The sequence below is a fragment of the Plecotus auritus genome (genome assembly GCF_963455305.1).
Source record: "Plecotus auritus genome assembly, chromosome: 5".
In the NCBI taxonomy this organism is placed as follows: Eukaryota; Metazoa; Chordata; class Mammalia; order Chiroptera; family Vespertilionidae; genus Plecotus; species Plecotus auritus.
In genome coordinates, this window is record NC_137776.1 from 86500647 (window position 1) to 86513632 (window position 12986).

The 12986-nt window shown below is 37.1% G+C and overlaps 1 protein-coding gene across 5 annotated transcripts in view; it reads left to right on the top strand.

Annotated features, from left to right (window-relative positions):
• Positions 1-12986, top strand: part of DPP10 (dipeptidyl peptidase like 10) — a 728831-nt gene that overhangs the window by 704152 nt on the left and 11693 nt on the right. For all 5 annotated transcript variants that reach the window (XM_080667876.1, XM_080667877.1, XM_080667878.1 and 2 more), the window contains 3 exons: positions 3035-3229; positions 3911-3965; positions 12812-12911. In XM_080667876.1, the coding sequence (XP_080524002.1) occupies positions 3035-3229; positions 3911-3965; positions 12812-12911 (350 nt within the window). The remainder of the gene's footprint in view (positions 1-3034; positions 3230-3910; positions 3966-12811; positions 12912-12986) is intronic.

The window sequence follows — 12986 nt, forward strand, 5'->3', positions numbered from 1 at the left end:
ACTGTATTTCATAAAGTATTTACAAATACATTAGGACAGTGGTCGGCAAACCGTGGCTCGTGAGCCACATGCGGCTCTTTGGCCCCTTGAGTGTGGCTCTTCCACAAAATACCACGGCCTGGGCGAGTCTGTTTTGAAGAAGTGGCGTTAGAAGAAGTTTAAGTTTAAAAAATTTGGCTCCCAAAAGAAATTTCAATCGTACTGTTGATATTTGGCTCTGTTGACTAATGAGTTTGCCAACCACTGCATTAGGACATTTAATATTTGCAAAATTCCTTGAGTGAGAGAAAACAGAATTTTTATCATTGTTAAAGTTAAGGAAACTAAATCTTAGAATTTTAGCATCTTGCCTATGTTCAGAGTGAAGTTAGGACTCAAAACTGTCATATTTCTACTCAGCTTAAAGGGTCAGGTTAATCATTGTATTTTGTCCTTTGTAAATCATGTTTTGCTTCCTAATATTTGCAATACATCCCCAAGTTTCAAAATACAGTGGCTTAATTTGAACTCAAGGCTTTTTCAGGTCTTTCCATTTTAAACTTCACCTGAGCCTACTTTCCCTGGAAGGATCTAGTTCAACAAGAACACGTTTGCTTGTTCTCCATGTATCAGAAACTGTTAGGCAGAGGGATTCATACTGTCTCCAATGGTGAGCAAGTCATATCAATATCCCCTGGGTTACTGGCAAAAAACATCAATTCACGACTTCATTCTGAACCAGGCTATAAGATTTCTCATTTAGGGATGTGGGCATGTGCGGGAAGAATTCCCAATAATCTGATCAGGAGCTGAGGTATCCAAAACTAAAATACATTTTAAAATTAAGAATTAAATTAAGAAAAGAAGCTAAGACTACAAATACTATGGGAGGACAAAGCAGATCTTGATTTGGATCACAGGATTATCAGTGGGATTTAGGAGTGAATGAAGAGGTCCTGGTTGAATAACTTCAATGACACAGTCTTTACTTATGATGGAGGCATCATAATGCATGTAATAAGCTATGGTACAGGTAACTTCCTCCTCACAAAGGGTAAATAAATGTTGGTAGTGTATAATAAATAAGGTAATGATCCTAAGTGCTTGGGCCACAGAAAGCATTTATATTAATGTACTAGGGCTAACAAGGAAATATCACAGACTGTGTATTTTAAACAACAAATTTATTTTCTCGTGGTTCTGGAGGTTAAAAGACCAAGATCAAGGTAACAGCAAGTTTGTTTTCTTCTGAGGCCCCTCTCCTTAGTTTGCAGATTATTACCCTCTTGCTGTCTCCTTACAGGGTCTTTCCTTTGAACACACATGCCCTTGGGGTCTCTCAGTGTGTCCTAATGTCCTCTTCTGATAAGGACACAAATCAGATTGAATTAGGGCCCACACTAATGGCCTCATTTCAACTTATCCACCACTATAAAGTCCCAGTTTCCAAATACAGTCACATTCTAAGATACAGGACATTAGAGAATTAACACATGCATTTTAGGAGACACAATTCAGTCCCAAACAGCATTTTATAAATATCGTTTGTTTGATGTTTTGCCTTATTCCCTACTTCCTCTCTTACTTGACTCAAGGGTCCCAAACAACCCCTGTATCTGCTCAATTCCATCTGCTGCCCAGAAGTTAGTTTCTTTAGCAAGTTTGGTAACCTGAGAACTTGTTCATGAGGATTAGTGTGTGTGTTGGAGCTTCTAGGTAAACATTTGCATAAACGTGAAGGCAAGGGGCTTTAATGTCTTTATAGGAGAGTGAAAGTGAGTAGGGTGAAAATTTCTGGTGTATAGTCCAACTAAAAATGGAAATCTTTTCAGAGTTAGATGTTTGATGTTCTTCAAAATTATCACATGGACCACTCCCTGTGTGCTCATTCTAAACTTAGTTTTGGACCTAGATAATCTGTGGCATTTTATGAAAATTTGTGTGTTGTTTTCGTTTTTACTTTTTTTTATATTTTGGAAAATAAAATAATAAATATCATTGGAATATGACAATTTAAAATTTTACCACCTTTTTCCTTTGGAGAGAAGATTCATGCTTTATAATTCAACAGTATTTCTTTACTTTTAACTTTCACATTTTTCAAAGGTATGTGTCTGTGCTTTCTTTTGTTGCTGTCAATGACAAAGAGTTTTACCTCACTGTTTGCTTAAATTCTCCTCAGTGAGAATTCACCACCACCACAACAACCAAAAAAAAAAAAAAAAAAAAAAAAGGAAAAAGGAAATATAAATGTAGTGTTTCTTTTTGAGTCTGACATTGTGTGGGTTGTACATTTCTTGTTAAATTATTATTGATTCCATAACTGATTCTGCTCTCTGTCAGAACCATTAGCCCTCCTAGACCACTTGCGAGGCATTTCAGAAACACTGTCTGGAAGAAATCTAATAAAGATGAGCTTGAATGTAAACTTGATGATCACTCTGTATAAATGTTGTGGCAGAATGCATGGCAGAACGATCAGCCAGCACTCTGAGGGAGGGAAGTTTAACCTTTATTTCGCAGATCTGCTAGTCCAGGGAAATTAGGGATCCAAAGCCTGAACTGAACTCGTGGGGAGGCTCTGGCCTATATATCTCCTCCAGTGGCCGGACCCTAAGGGTCCCCGCAGCTCTGCTCTTCAGTCTTGGCGGGCCCCTGGGGTTAGGCTCTGCAGCTCCGCCCACGTTCAGTCAGAATGGGGAAGTCAGACTAGAGTTTTAACCAGATACTGAAAATTGCAAGCTCCCGCATTTTCCTTTTCATAAATGCCAGTGGAAAATATACATATATTTCATCATTTTTTCCTTTTGAAAACTGAGTAAAATTAATCTTTCATGTGTGGTTTTAGATCTTGTTTTGTATTTTCATAGAAATTTTTATTTAAAATTTTACAAATGAAAATGGAATTTAAAGCTTCAAGTTTATCATCAAGAATTAATGGATTAATAGCCATCATATCTCTTTTCCATAAATTTTGTTAACTAATAAGGGTGAAAGCTAAAATTCCTACCAGATTGGCAACTGCTTTTGTTTTGGTTCAATCTTGGTATTGCAGGCATGAAGAACCAGGAGGCCAGCTGGTTACAGATAAGTTCCACATTGACTGGGATTCAGTACTTGTCGACACAGATAGCATCATCATTGCACGATTTGATGGCAGAGGAAGTGGATTCCAGGGCCTGAAAATTTTGCAGGAAATTCATCGAAGGTTAGGTTCCGTGGAAGTAAAGGACCAAGTAGCAGCTGTGAAGTAAGTGGCTGCACATATTCCTATTGTCTTCCTTATAAAGGTCAGTGCTAGGTAAATGATATATAATGCAATGGATGCTGACTCAGATATTTGTATTTTAGTGATTGAATAATTTTCTAAGTCAATCACATAGACTATTGCATTTTTTTCAAGTACCTTTCTTTCTTAGCACCATAATAAAAGAATTATCATATTTCCTCTATGGAATTAGAATTCACTTTAAATTTATGAAAATGAAGGATCTTAATTATGCTGCTACATTTTTAATCATAATTCACGATGTCTATTATTTCTTTAGTTAATTAACAATTCTTGAGCTTTCACAGTTACAATTACCACACTGACATGAAAGAATGACCTGAGAAATCCAGTAGGTTCTTTAAAACTGTACATAGAAATAGGCGAGGATATTGTTAAAATGTAGATGTCAATTCAGTGTGTCTTAATGGGATCTTAAATGGGACCCAAGAGTCTGCATTTGTTAACAAGCTACCAGGTGCTACCCAAACTATTGGACCATCACTTTGGCAAGATTTTGAAATACATGGCTTTTATACATCAATAGAGCTACAGCCACAAAAGTATTTCTAGTTTGACTTGTGTTGTGTGTGTGCCAGGAATGAATTTCCATGTGCATTTAACTCAAGAAGATATAACTATTTTTTTTCTTTTTCACTGCAGATATTTATTGAAACTACCATACATTGACTCCAATAGATTAAGCATTTTTGGAAAGGTAAACAGTAGAAAAATTGTGTGTGTTTGTATAATTACTTTGCTCAATTTACTCTAAATTATGTATATCATTCTTTAGAATATAATGTTGTAATTACTAATTATATGCATTCAATAATGTATTAATTAACCAACTATTTATTAGTACCTAGTACATGGTGTTAGAATAACAACAGGATATAAAAAAAGCTCTGTTTTTATGAAGCTTACCTTCTAGAGGAGAAAAAGATAGTAAACAAATAAATGAAAAAATATTTTCATATGACAATAAATCTTATGTAAAATCAATGGAGAAAAGTTAACTCAGGAAAGACCAATGTTATTAGATTGAGTGGTCAGCTAAGAGCCTTCTGATTAAGTGATATTTACGCTGGGACATAAATAATCAAAGGGAGGCAGTCATAGAAATCGCTTAAGGCACCGCAGGAACAGCAAGCTTTGGGAAGACGGACTTGGCTTAGAATCTGAAAGATGACCAAATGCATAATTATGTCTCCTGTATTTTCTGCACAATACTTACTTCTTATAGCAATAATTTTTATTTCGGATTCAACATCATTTTTAGAGTAATAAAATCTACCTCATGTAGATATTTATTGAGCGCATTGGTTTTATGTGTCACTGGGCTAGATGCTATGGATAGAGATGAAAGGAAGAAGACCTTGCACTATTCCAGAAAAGCAAATTCTTGGTGCTCACGGATTTAAATGTGAAATATTTTCAGCTATTCCTAAGTGAACCCAGAGACACATGCCATAAAATATCTGGTAATTTTCTGGGGGCATGCATGTCCTCCCCACTTCAGATATCTGCAGAGCACAATGTCTTTGTTGTATTTCACTCTGGTTGTCAGTAATACTCAAGGGACCAATAAAAATATTTTGTGACCAATATCCCTATAATATAAATGCAAACAAACAAATAAATGAAATGCCCTCATTAGTGGTAAAGGTATTAGTGAAAAAACAAAAATGTCTAAGAAAGTGGTCATTTCAAAGAAATGGGAACTCTAGCTACATTAAAATGTGCATATAGTGAAATCATGTCCCCTGCTCCAACATGGATGAACCTTGACAACATTGTACTTGGTGAAATGAGCCAGGCACAGCGAGATAAATACTATGTGATTCCCTTTATGTGAGGCATCTAGAGTGGTCACATTCATGGAGAAAAAGAGTACAATTATGGTTGCCAGGGCCTAAGGGGTGGGGGAAAAGGAGAGCAGTTGTTTAATGGGCATAGAATTTCAGATTTACAAGATGAACACATTCTGGACATCAGTTTCACAACAATGTGAATACACTTGATGCTACTGAACTGTGCATTTAAAAGTGCTTAAGATAGTAAATGTTATGCTATTTTTACCCCATCCCCATGAAAGTGCATCTAGTGGAGATCATTATACTCTTTAATGCTCATGATATATGCAATAGCTTACAAAGGACTCAGGGCTTCTGTATTTCAGCACTCTACTTGCTACACACAAAAACAGGCATCAAAGACCAAATGAGTTCTAGGAGCATTCATTAGTATGGAAATTTAGAACAGATTCAGAAGTTTTAAACAGCCTCATGAAGAATGTGGGACATGGACTGATGGTAAACATTATTCAGCAAATAGAGGGCAAGGAGAATAGTCTGATGTAGATACCAGATTCAGGAAGGAGAACATGTTTGGGGAACCTGAAATAAATTTACTATCATTGGTTACAGGCAAACATAATTACTGGGAAAGAAAGGGTATATGGCAGCACTAGGCCAGAACTTCACTATCTTTGATCAACTTATTTCCTTTACATTTAGCAATATTTGATTGAATGTCCAATTCCTACTTTTTTCTTTTTGGTATAAATGTTTATGGTCTATATATCTTCATCTATATCTATATCTTTATCTATATCTATATCTATATCTATATCTATATCTGAATCTGCATTGACATCTACATCTACATCTACATCTACATCTACATCTACATCATCTAGCTAGCTGGCTAACACCATCCATTATAATTTACTTTGCCAGCAGAAACGAAATTTACTTAGAAGTTCTGAGGTACATTTCACTTTTGATCTTCAGAATGCCAAAACAGTGAACTGCAAGGAACTGGTCAATATTTTTTTTGTGTGTGTATAATTTGTTCTAGCTCAATCTTTAAAATTTGGAAAGCATGTAAGCTAATTAAGACATAGAATGATAGTATTTTTAAGAGTGTTTTTTCTATCAAATGTAGATTTTTAGACTAGCCTTACCTATTTTTTACTTATTGTAATGTTAAACTATAAACAGAAGAAAAACAATCATTAATAAATTCATGCATTCTAAAACTATTGCATGTATATTAGAGGGCAAGGGATGAGATAAACTTCAGCCAGTATATTAAAAAAAAATAATTCTGGGCATTAATATACAATTTTATTTCTTTTTTAAATATATATTTTTATTGATTTCAGAAAGAAAGGGAGAGGGAGAGATAGAAACATCAATGATGAGAGAGAATCATTGATTGGCTACCTCCTGCATGCCCCCTACTGGGGATTGAGCCTGCAACCCTGGCCTGTGCCCTTGACTGGAATCGAACCCAGGACCCTTCAGTTCATAGGCTGATGCTCTATCCACTGAACCAAACCAGCTAGGGTTCCAATTTTATTTCAATATTCCACAAATACTCAATAGGTAAGCAAGATTTTATGAAAATAAAATAAATTTGTTAAAATTTAATAAGAAATGCAAAAATGTGTTGCAAATGGAACTGACATAATAATTGTAATGAATGGAAAAATCTCATCACTGAGCAACCAATAAGAAGCACAATTGAAACAAAGCAGTCTATACTGACTATTGACTCTTTTTTACCTAAGTCAAATGAAAAATTTCCTCTAATTGACTACAGAGTCCATGTGATGGCCACTAGTTTTGATACGTTTTTGATAGATGTGAGCTGTTTTGAAATAGAAATTATCTCCCTAACGTAGGTTAAATTAAAGCAGCGATTTTGATTAGGTTCTTAAATGGTACAGAGAGAATCGTGTTCAATAGCTTTCACTATCATTAAGTCTTAGAGAGTGTTTAGCTTCACTATTTTCATATTAAAAATAGTGAAATATAACTTTGTGTAGCAGCAATGATTTACAACCCTAGTTTCACTTCAGAATCACATGGAGAGCTCCACAGCCCATCACCACAGATTGAATTGTTTCAAGAACATTGATATATTTTTTGAAGGTCCGCTGGTCTGGGGCATGTTGGCTGAAGCTAGGAAGATGTTCTGGTTTGTTCTTTATTATAATATTATGCCATAAGGACTTGCTATTCAAAATGTGGACCAGCAGCATAGCTATGCCCTGGGGCTTCTTGCCAAGTCTTAGAATCCACAACAGATCTACTGAATTCAAATATGCATTTTATTAAGATTTGCAAGCACTTTGAATGAACATGTAAGCTGAGAAGCATTTTTCTAGAATCTGCTCCTTCTTTAGAAGGCACCATTCTTCTTAGTTCCTGGAGAAAATTAACCTCTAAATATTAAACTGAGGTAAACACACACACACACACACACACACACACACACACACACCACCACCACCACCACCAACACCACCACCACCACCACCAACAACAACAACATAAAAACATAACACCAATTTATTATTTTATATTATTTATATGTGATATACAGTTCTGTGAACTGGAATACTCAGCTATATTCTCAAAATAGTAAAGTATATATATAAACAACTAAATCATAATCAGTGGAAGTTTGTTAGGGCATTTGTGGAATTAGAACCGGAAAAGTTAACACCTAAGATGTGATCATCTACAATGCCTTTCTCAAGGTGGGGATAGTATTGCTCTGTGGGAAGCACTTGAAACCTCTTGGGTGTGACACTCTGGCTCATCTCTCTGACAATATCCTAGCAATGCTTTCCCTGGGTCCAGCACTCTTAAGGGCTAAGCAGCTCTTTACTTGCTCTGCTTGACTCATCGTACCATCTCAGACCTCTGAGAAGGAGCAGAAGATGCCACACCAGACTATGCCTCTTTAGTCAAAGGATAATTTTGAGCTAATTGTTTTTAAGAAACAGCAGATGCTTCTACTCTGAAAACAGAGTAGAAGTTATTCTTTTATAAGAGACATTTACATTTATAAAGAAAATCACCATTTGTGTCTCCCTGTCTGTACCAACAAGAGAAAGATGACTCTAAACCTTAAGAAATTCTTAGCAATGGAGAAGGCACTGGCTTAAATCTACACAACAAGCCCTATCCTTGTTTAGGGTTCTTTTCTGGGTCACTTCTTAGAACCAACCTCTCCCAACATCTTCTTTAATTGAAGATGGTATTTAAGGTGGTAGCCTGGGCTTTCTTACAGAATTTCTCAGCGTCTCTGGTTAGTTCCCATACATTCATGAGGTATACATGTTGAAAACAAAACAACAACCACAACACTTGTGCTTGTTTTTCTCTTATTAATATCTATTACAAGGCATTTCAGCCAAGAATTAAAAATGATAGAAAGAAATTATTTCCCCACCCCTCCTCTTCCTACCTTCCTACCTTCCTCCCTTCCTACCTTCCTCCCTTCCTTCCTTCCTTCCTTTCTTCCTTCCTTCCTTCCTTCCTTCCTTCCTTCCTTCCTTCCTCCCTCCCTCCCTCCCTCCCTCCCTCCCTCCCCTCCCTCCCTCCCTCCCTCCCTCCCTCCCTCCTTCCTTCCTTCCTTCCTTCCTTCCTTCCTTCCTTTCTTTCTTTCTTTCTTTCTTTCTTTCTTTCTTTCTTTCTTTCTTTCTTTCTTTCTTTCTTTCTTTCTTTCTTTCTTTCTTTCTTTTTCTTTCTTCTCTCTCTCTCTCTCCCTTTCTTTCTTTCTTTCTTTCTTTCTTTCTTTCTTTCTTTCTTTCTTTCTTTCTTTCTTTCTTTCTATGTTTTCATTGATTTTTACATAGAGAAGAAGGGAGAGGGGTAGAGAGGTAGAAACATCAATGAGAGGGGATTGAGCCCACAACCCGAGCATATGCACTGACCCGGAATTGAACCAGTAATCTCTTGGTTCATGGGTTGATGCTGGGCTCCACTTCTTTCTTTAGATGTGTTAGCACAATTAAGCCTGCTACTTTTAAATTTTGCTAACCAACAGCTATTTTTCTATTTCTCAAAGAGACTGAGCAAAAAGACTCTTGGTGGCTTCACTCTATAAAGGGTAATTTTATTTCACTTAGCTCCTTGTTTTGGGGGAAGCTTTGCTCAAGCTTCTGGGTGCTAGGTGAATATACAAGTAAAAAAAAATGATATATGTGGGGATGAAAATAATTTCCCCTTTACCCTTTTGAGTTCTTGGCTAAAATACACTGTAATAAAAGACAGATTAACAAGAGAAAAATAAAAATATGTTTATTGATATTTATACCTCATGTCTACATGGGAGTTACCCAAGGAAAAATGAGTAAGTCTCTGAAGTGGCCTAGAATTCAGGCTTAAATTACCAGTTTTTTAAAAAATATGTTTTTTATTTATTTGAGAGAAAGAAAGGGAGAGAGAGGAATAGAAACATCAATGATGAAGAGAATCATTGATCTGCTGCCTCCTGCACACCCCCTCCTGGGGATAGAGCCCACAACTAGGGCATGTGCCCTGACTGGGAATCCAACTGTGACCTCCTAGTTGATTCATGGGTCCATGCTCAACCACTGAGCCACAGCAACCAGACCTAAATTACTATCTTTATAGGGAAACAAGAGAAGAGATATAGGTCTTTTAGGAGAGATAAATGACTTAAGATAGATGAATAGGACATTAGCAGAATAGATGGGAGATGCAGTTTGTGGCAAATTTTTTTCTGTCAACTTCTATTCTCCTCTTTTATGACAATAGTTAGTCTTCCCTGATTGATGGAATTCCTGGGGAAGGAATCTATAACAATCAAGTTCTTGTTGGAAGACCTGTCTTTATGGGAGTTCAGAGAAATTCTCTCCCTGTATTTGTTGTTTTTTAAGTACCTCTAGCTCAAAATAATCAATATGCAATTGTGGAACATTTTGGAGTGGAATATTCTGCTACTATTTACATACATTCTCTTTGCCATTTCATTAATGTCTGACTGCATTTTATACTTTTTATGTATCAATATTTAAATGATGTTTGTTTCAAATAAGCATAAATTAAATTCTGTACTTATTATGTCAAGTGTTTAGTGAGAATACCAGATTACTTTAACACTGAACTACAATGGAATCATCTAGAAATCTTTCAAAAGTAGACCTCATCATGAACCAATTGCACCAGAATTCCTAGTGCTAAGACCTGGGTGTTAATATTTTTTTTAATACCTCCTAGGATACTCTAATGCCCAGCAAGATGTGGAACATTGCCCAGAGCACAGATTAAAATTAATTTCTAAAATTAATAGATAATTCCCTTAGCCTAGTATTACTGTAATTGTGAAAAATCTCCTTTGGACCTTTTCTGGTGAACTCATGGACTACAAAAGAAAGTTGAGCATCTTGATTTATTTTTAAAGAATTTATAAATAAATCAGTCCAAAAAATGTCAAGAGGATATTTTAAAATGAAATTTAAACAATAATCCAGCTCATCTAAGTAGCAACATTATTTACCATATCTCATTTCTTTCAAATATTTAGTTGCATGAAATTGAAAGCAGAATCTATATTATTTATTTTTATTTTTAAAAATGTTTTTAAATTGATTTTTAGAGAGAGAGGAAGGGAGAGAGGGATTGAAACATAAATGAGAGATAAACATCAACATTGACCAGTTGCCTCCTGGACACCCCCTGCTGGGGATGGAACACCCAACTCTGGTATGTGCCCTGATGAGGAATTGAACTGGTGACTTCTTGGTGCATGGGTGGATGCTCAACTACTGAGCCACACTGGCTGGGTCAGAATCTATATGTATGATAATAGATTTTAAATATTTAATTATGCTTTCTTAATTCTACATAGCCATCATTATTATTAAATAATCTACTAAATATATATATAGCACTTACTAAATCATGTATCATTTTAGGTTTCATATATATACTAGAGGCCTGGTGCATGGATTCGTGCACATTAAAGGAAATTAATTAGAAGGTGGCTGGCAGGGCACAACTGGGTGAGATAGGATGGACATGCCCTGGAGCCAACCTCCCGCAGTCCCTCCCCAGCTGGGGCTTGAAGGGCACCTGCTGAGTGAGTGGGGTCCCTCCGGCAGATGGGGTCACTCAGCCAAGCCTGCAGGAATCGGGCGAAAACCGGCAGTCTGACATCCCCCAAGGTGTCCCAGAGTGAGAGAGGATACTGCAAAGTTGCTGTTGCTCGGCAGCTCCTACGCTGAGTGTCTGCCCCCTGGTGGTCAGTGCATGTCATACCTACCAGCTGGTCGCTTAGCCCTTTATATATCTGGCTTGCCTAAAATGATATATGATTTAATAAGTGCTGTATTTGCATAGCTTCAAATTATTTGGGGCAGTTTGCAAATATTTGGTATGAAACTAAAGAGCAAACCTTTGACACTCAGTAGTATATGATTAATTTTATATTTTACCTAAAATTATTAAAATAATGTTCTGTAAAAATTTAAACAACTCTTTTCAAAATTTTATGTGTACCAAGTGGTTTTTGTGTTACTAGGGGGATTTGGATATCCATTTTCCCCTGGGTCTGGGGCTGGTGTTCTTATCATATTTTAAGAAAAATAATTTTCTGAGACTCACTCAAGAGAGTGAGTGACTTTTATTTGTGTGGAATTATATCCCTGCATTTCCAAAGTCCCATTTCCTTTAGTTTAGTTCTGGAAGAAGTACAGAGCTGAAAGCAAAGCTGGTGTCCAGAGTTTCCATTCTATGGTGCAGCTGGGTCCAGTTCCACATCAGGCTAGTTGCAGTCCAATAGTTCATCATGTATGGAGGCCACATGACCATGGGCCATGTGGGAAAATGTAGGAGAGTGCAACATGCCAAGAACACAAGAGCACAAGAGAAACCAAGAGCCCTTGAGAGGGCATTCCTAGGAGATTACATATCTGAAATTTTGCATTCTTAAAATGGCCATGCCTATTCTGGCCAATGACCTTTTCCCAAGTGTGACTGAGAGACAAGTACCTTCCCTCTGTCACCCCAGCTTTACTGGGCATGTGTCTATCTCCCCTCCATTGAAATCCTAGGGAGTATAAATTTGTAGCATCCTGGTGAAGCTGCACAAATGCCTACAATATTTGGTCTTCACTTTGCTCCTTTCCTATGATTAATAAATAGATTAGTAGCAATTGCATTATTAGTATACTAGTGGCCTGGTGCACGAATTCATGCACCAGTGGGGTCCCTCAGCTTGACCTGTGGGATCAGGCCGAAATCGGCTCTCCCATATCGTCCGAGGGGTCCTGGATTGTGAGAGGGCAGAGACCAGGCCAAGGGACCCCACTGGTGCACGATTGGGTCCAAGGAGGGACGTGGGAGGTTGGTCAGCCAGGGAGGGACTGCAGGAGGGCTCCAGCTGTCTGGCTCATCTCACTCAGTCCCAATCGGCTGGACTCTAGCAGCAAGCTAACCTACCAGTCGGAGCATCTGCCCCTAGTGGTCAGTACACATCATAGGGAGTGGTTGAGTGGCCTTAGCATATCATTAGCATATTACACTTTGATTGGTTGAGCGGATATTATGCTTTGATTGGTTGAAAGGCCGACCGGGCGACTGGACACTTAGCATATTAGGCTTTTATTATATAGGATTCTTTGCTCACATTTGGGACATAATGAGACATTGTGATATGTAGATCACTAAACATAGTGATTGAAGCTGAAAGTATCTACAAGAATTATATATATATATATATATAATTTTTTGTTGCCAGGGGTATGGTGGCTATGTTGCATCAATGATCTTAAAATCAGATGAAAAGCTTTTTAAATGTGGATCAGTAATTGCACCCATCACTGACTTGAAGTTGTATGGTGAGTACTTCCTATAAAATGACCTAATACAATGTGTTCATTTGTAGAAAACAAAATCCTAATGCAAAGGAGCTC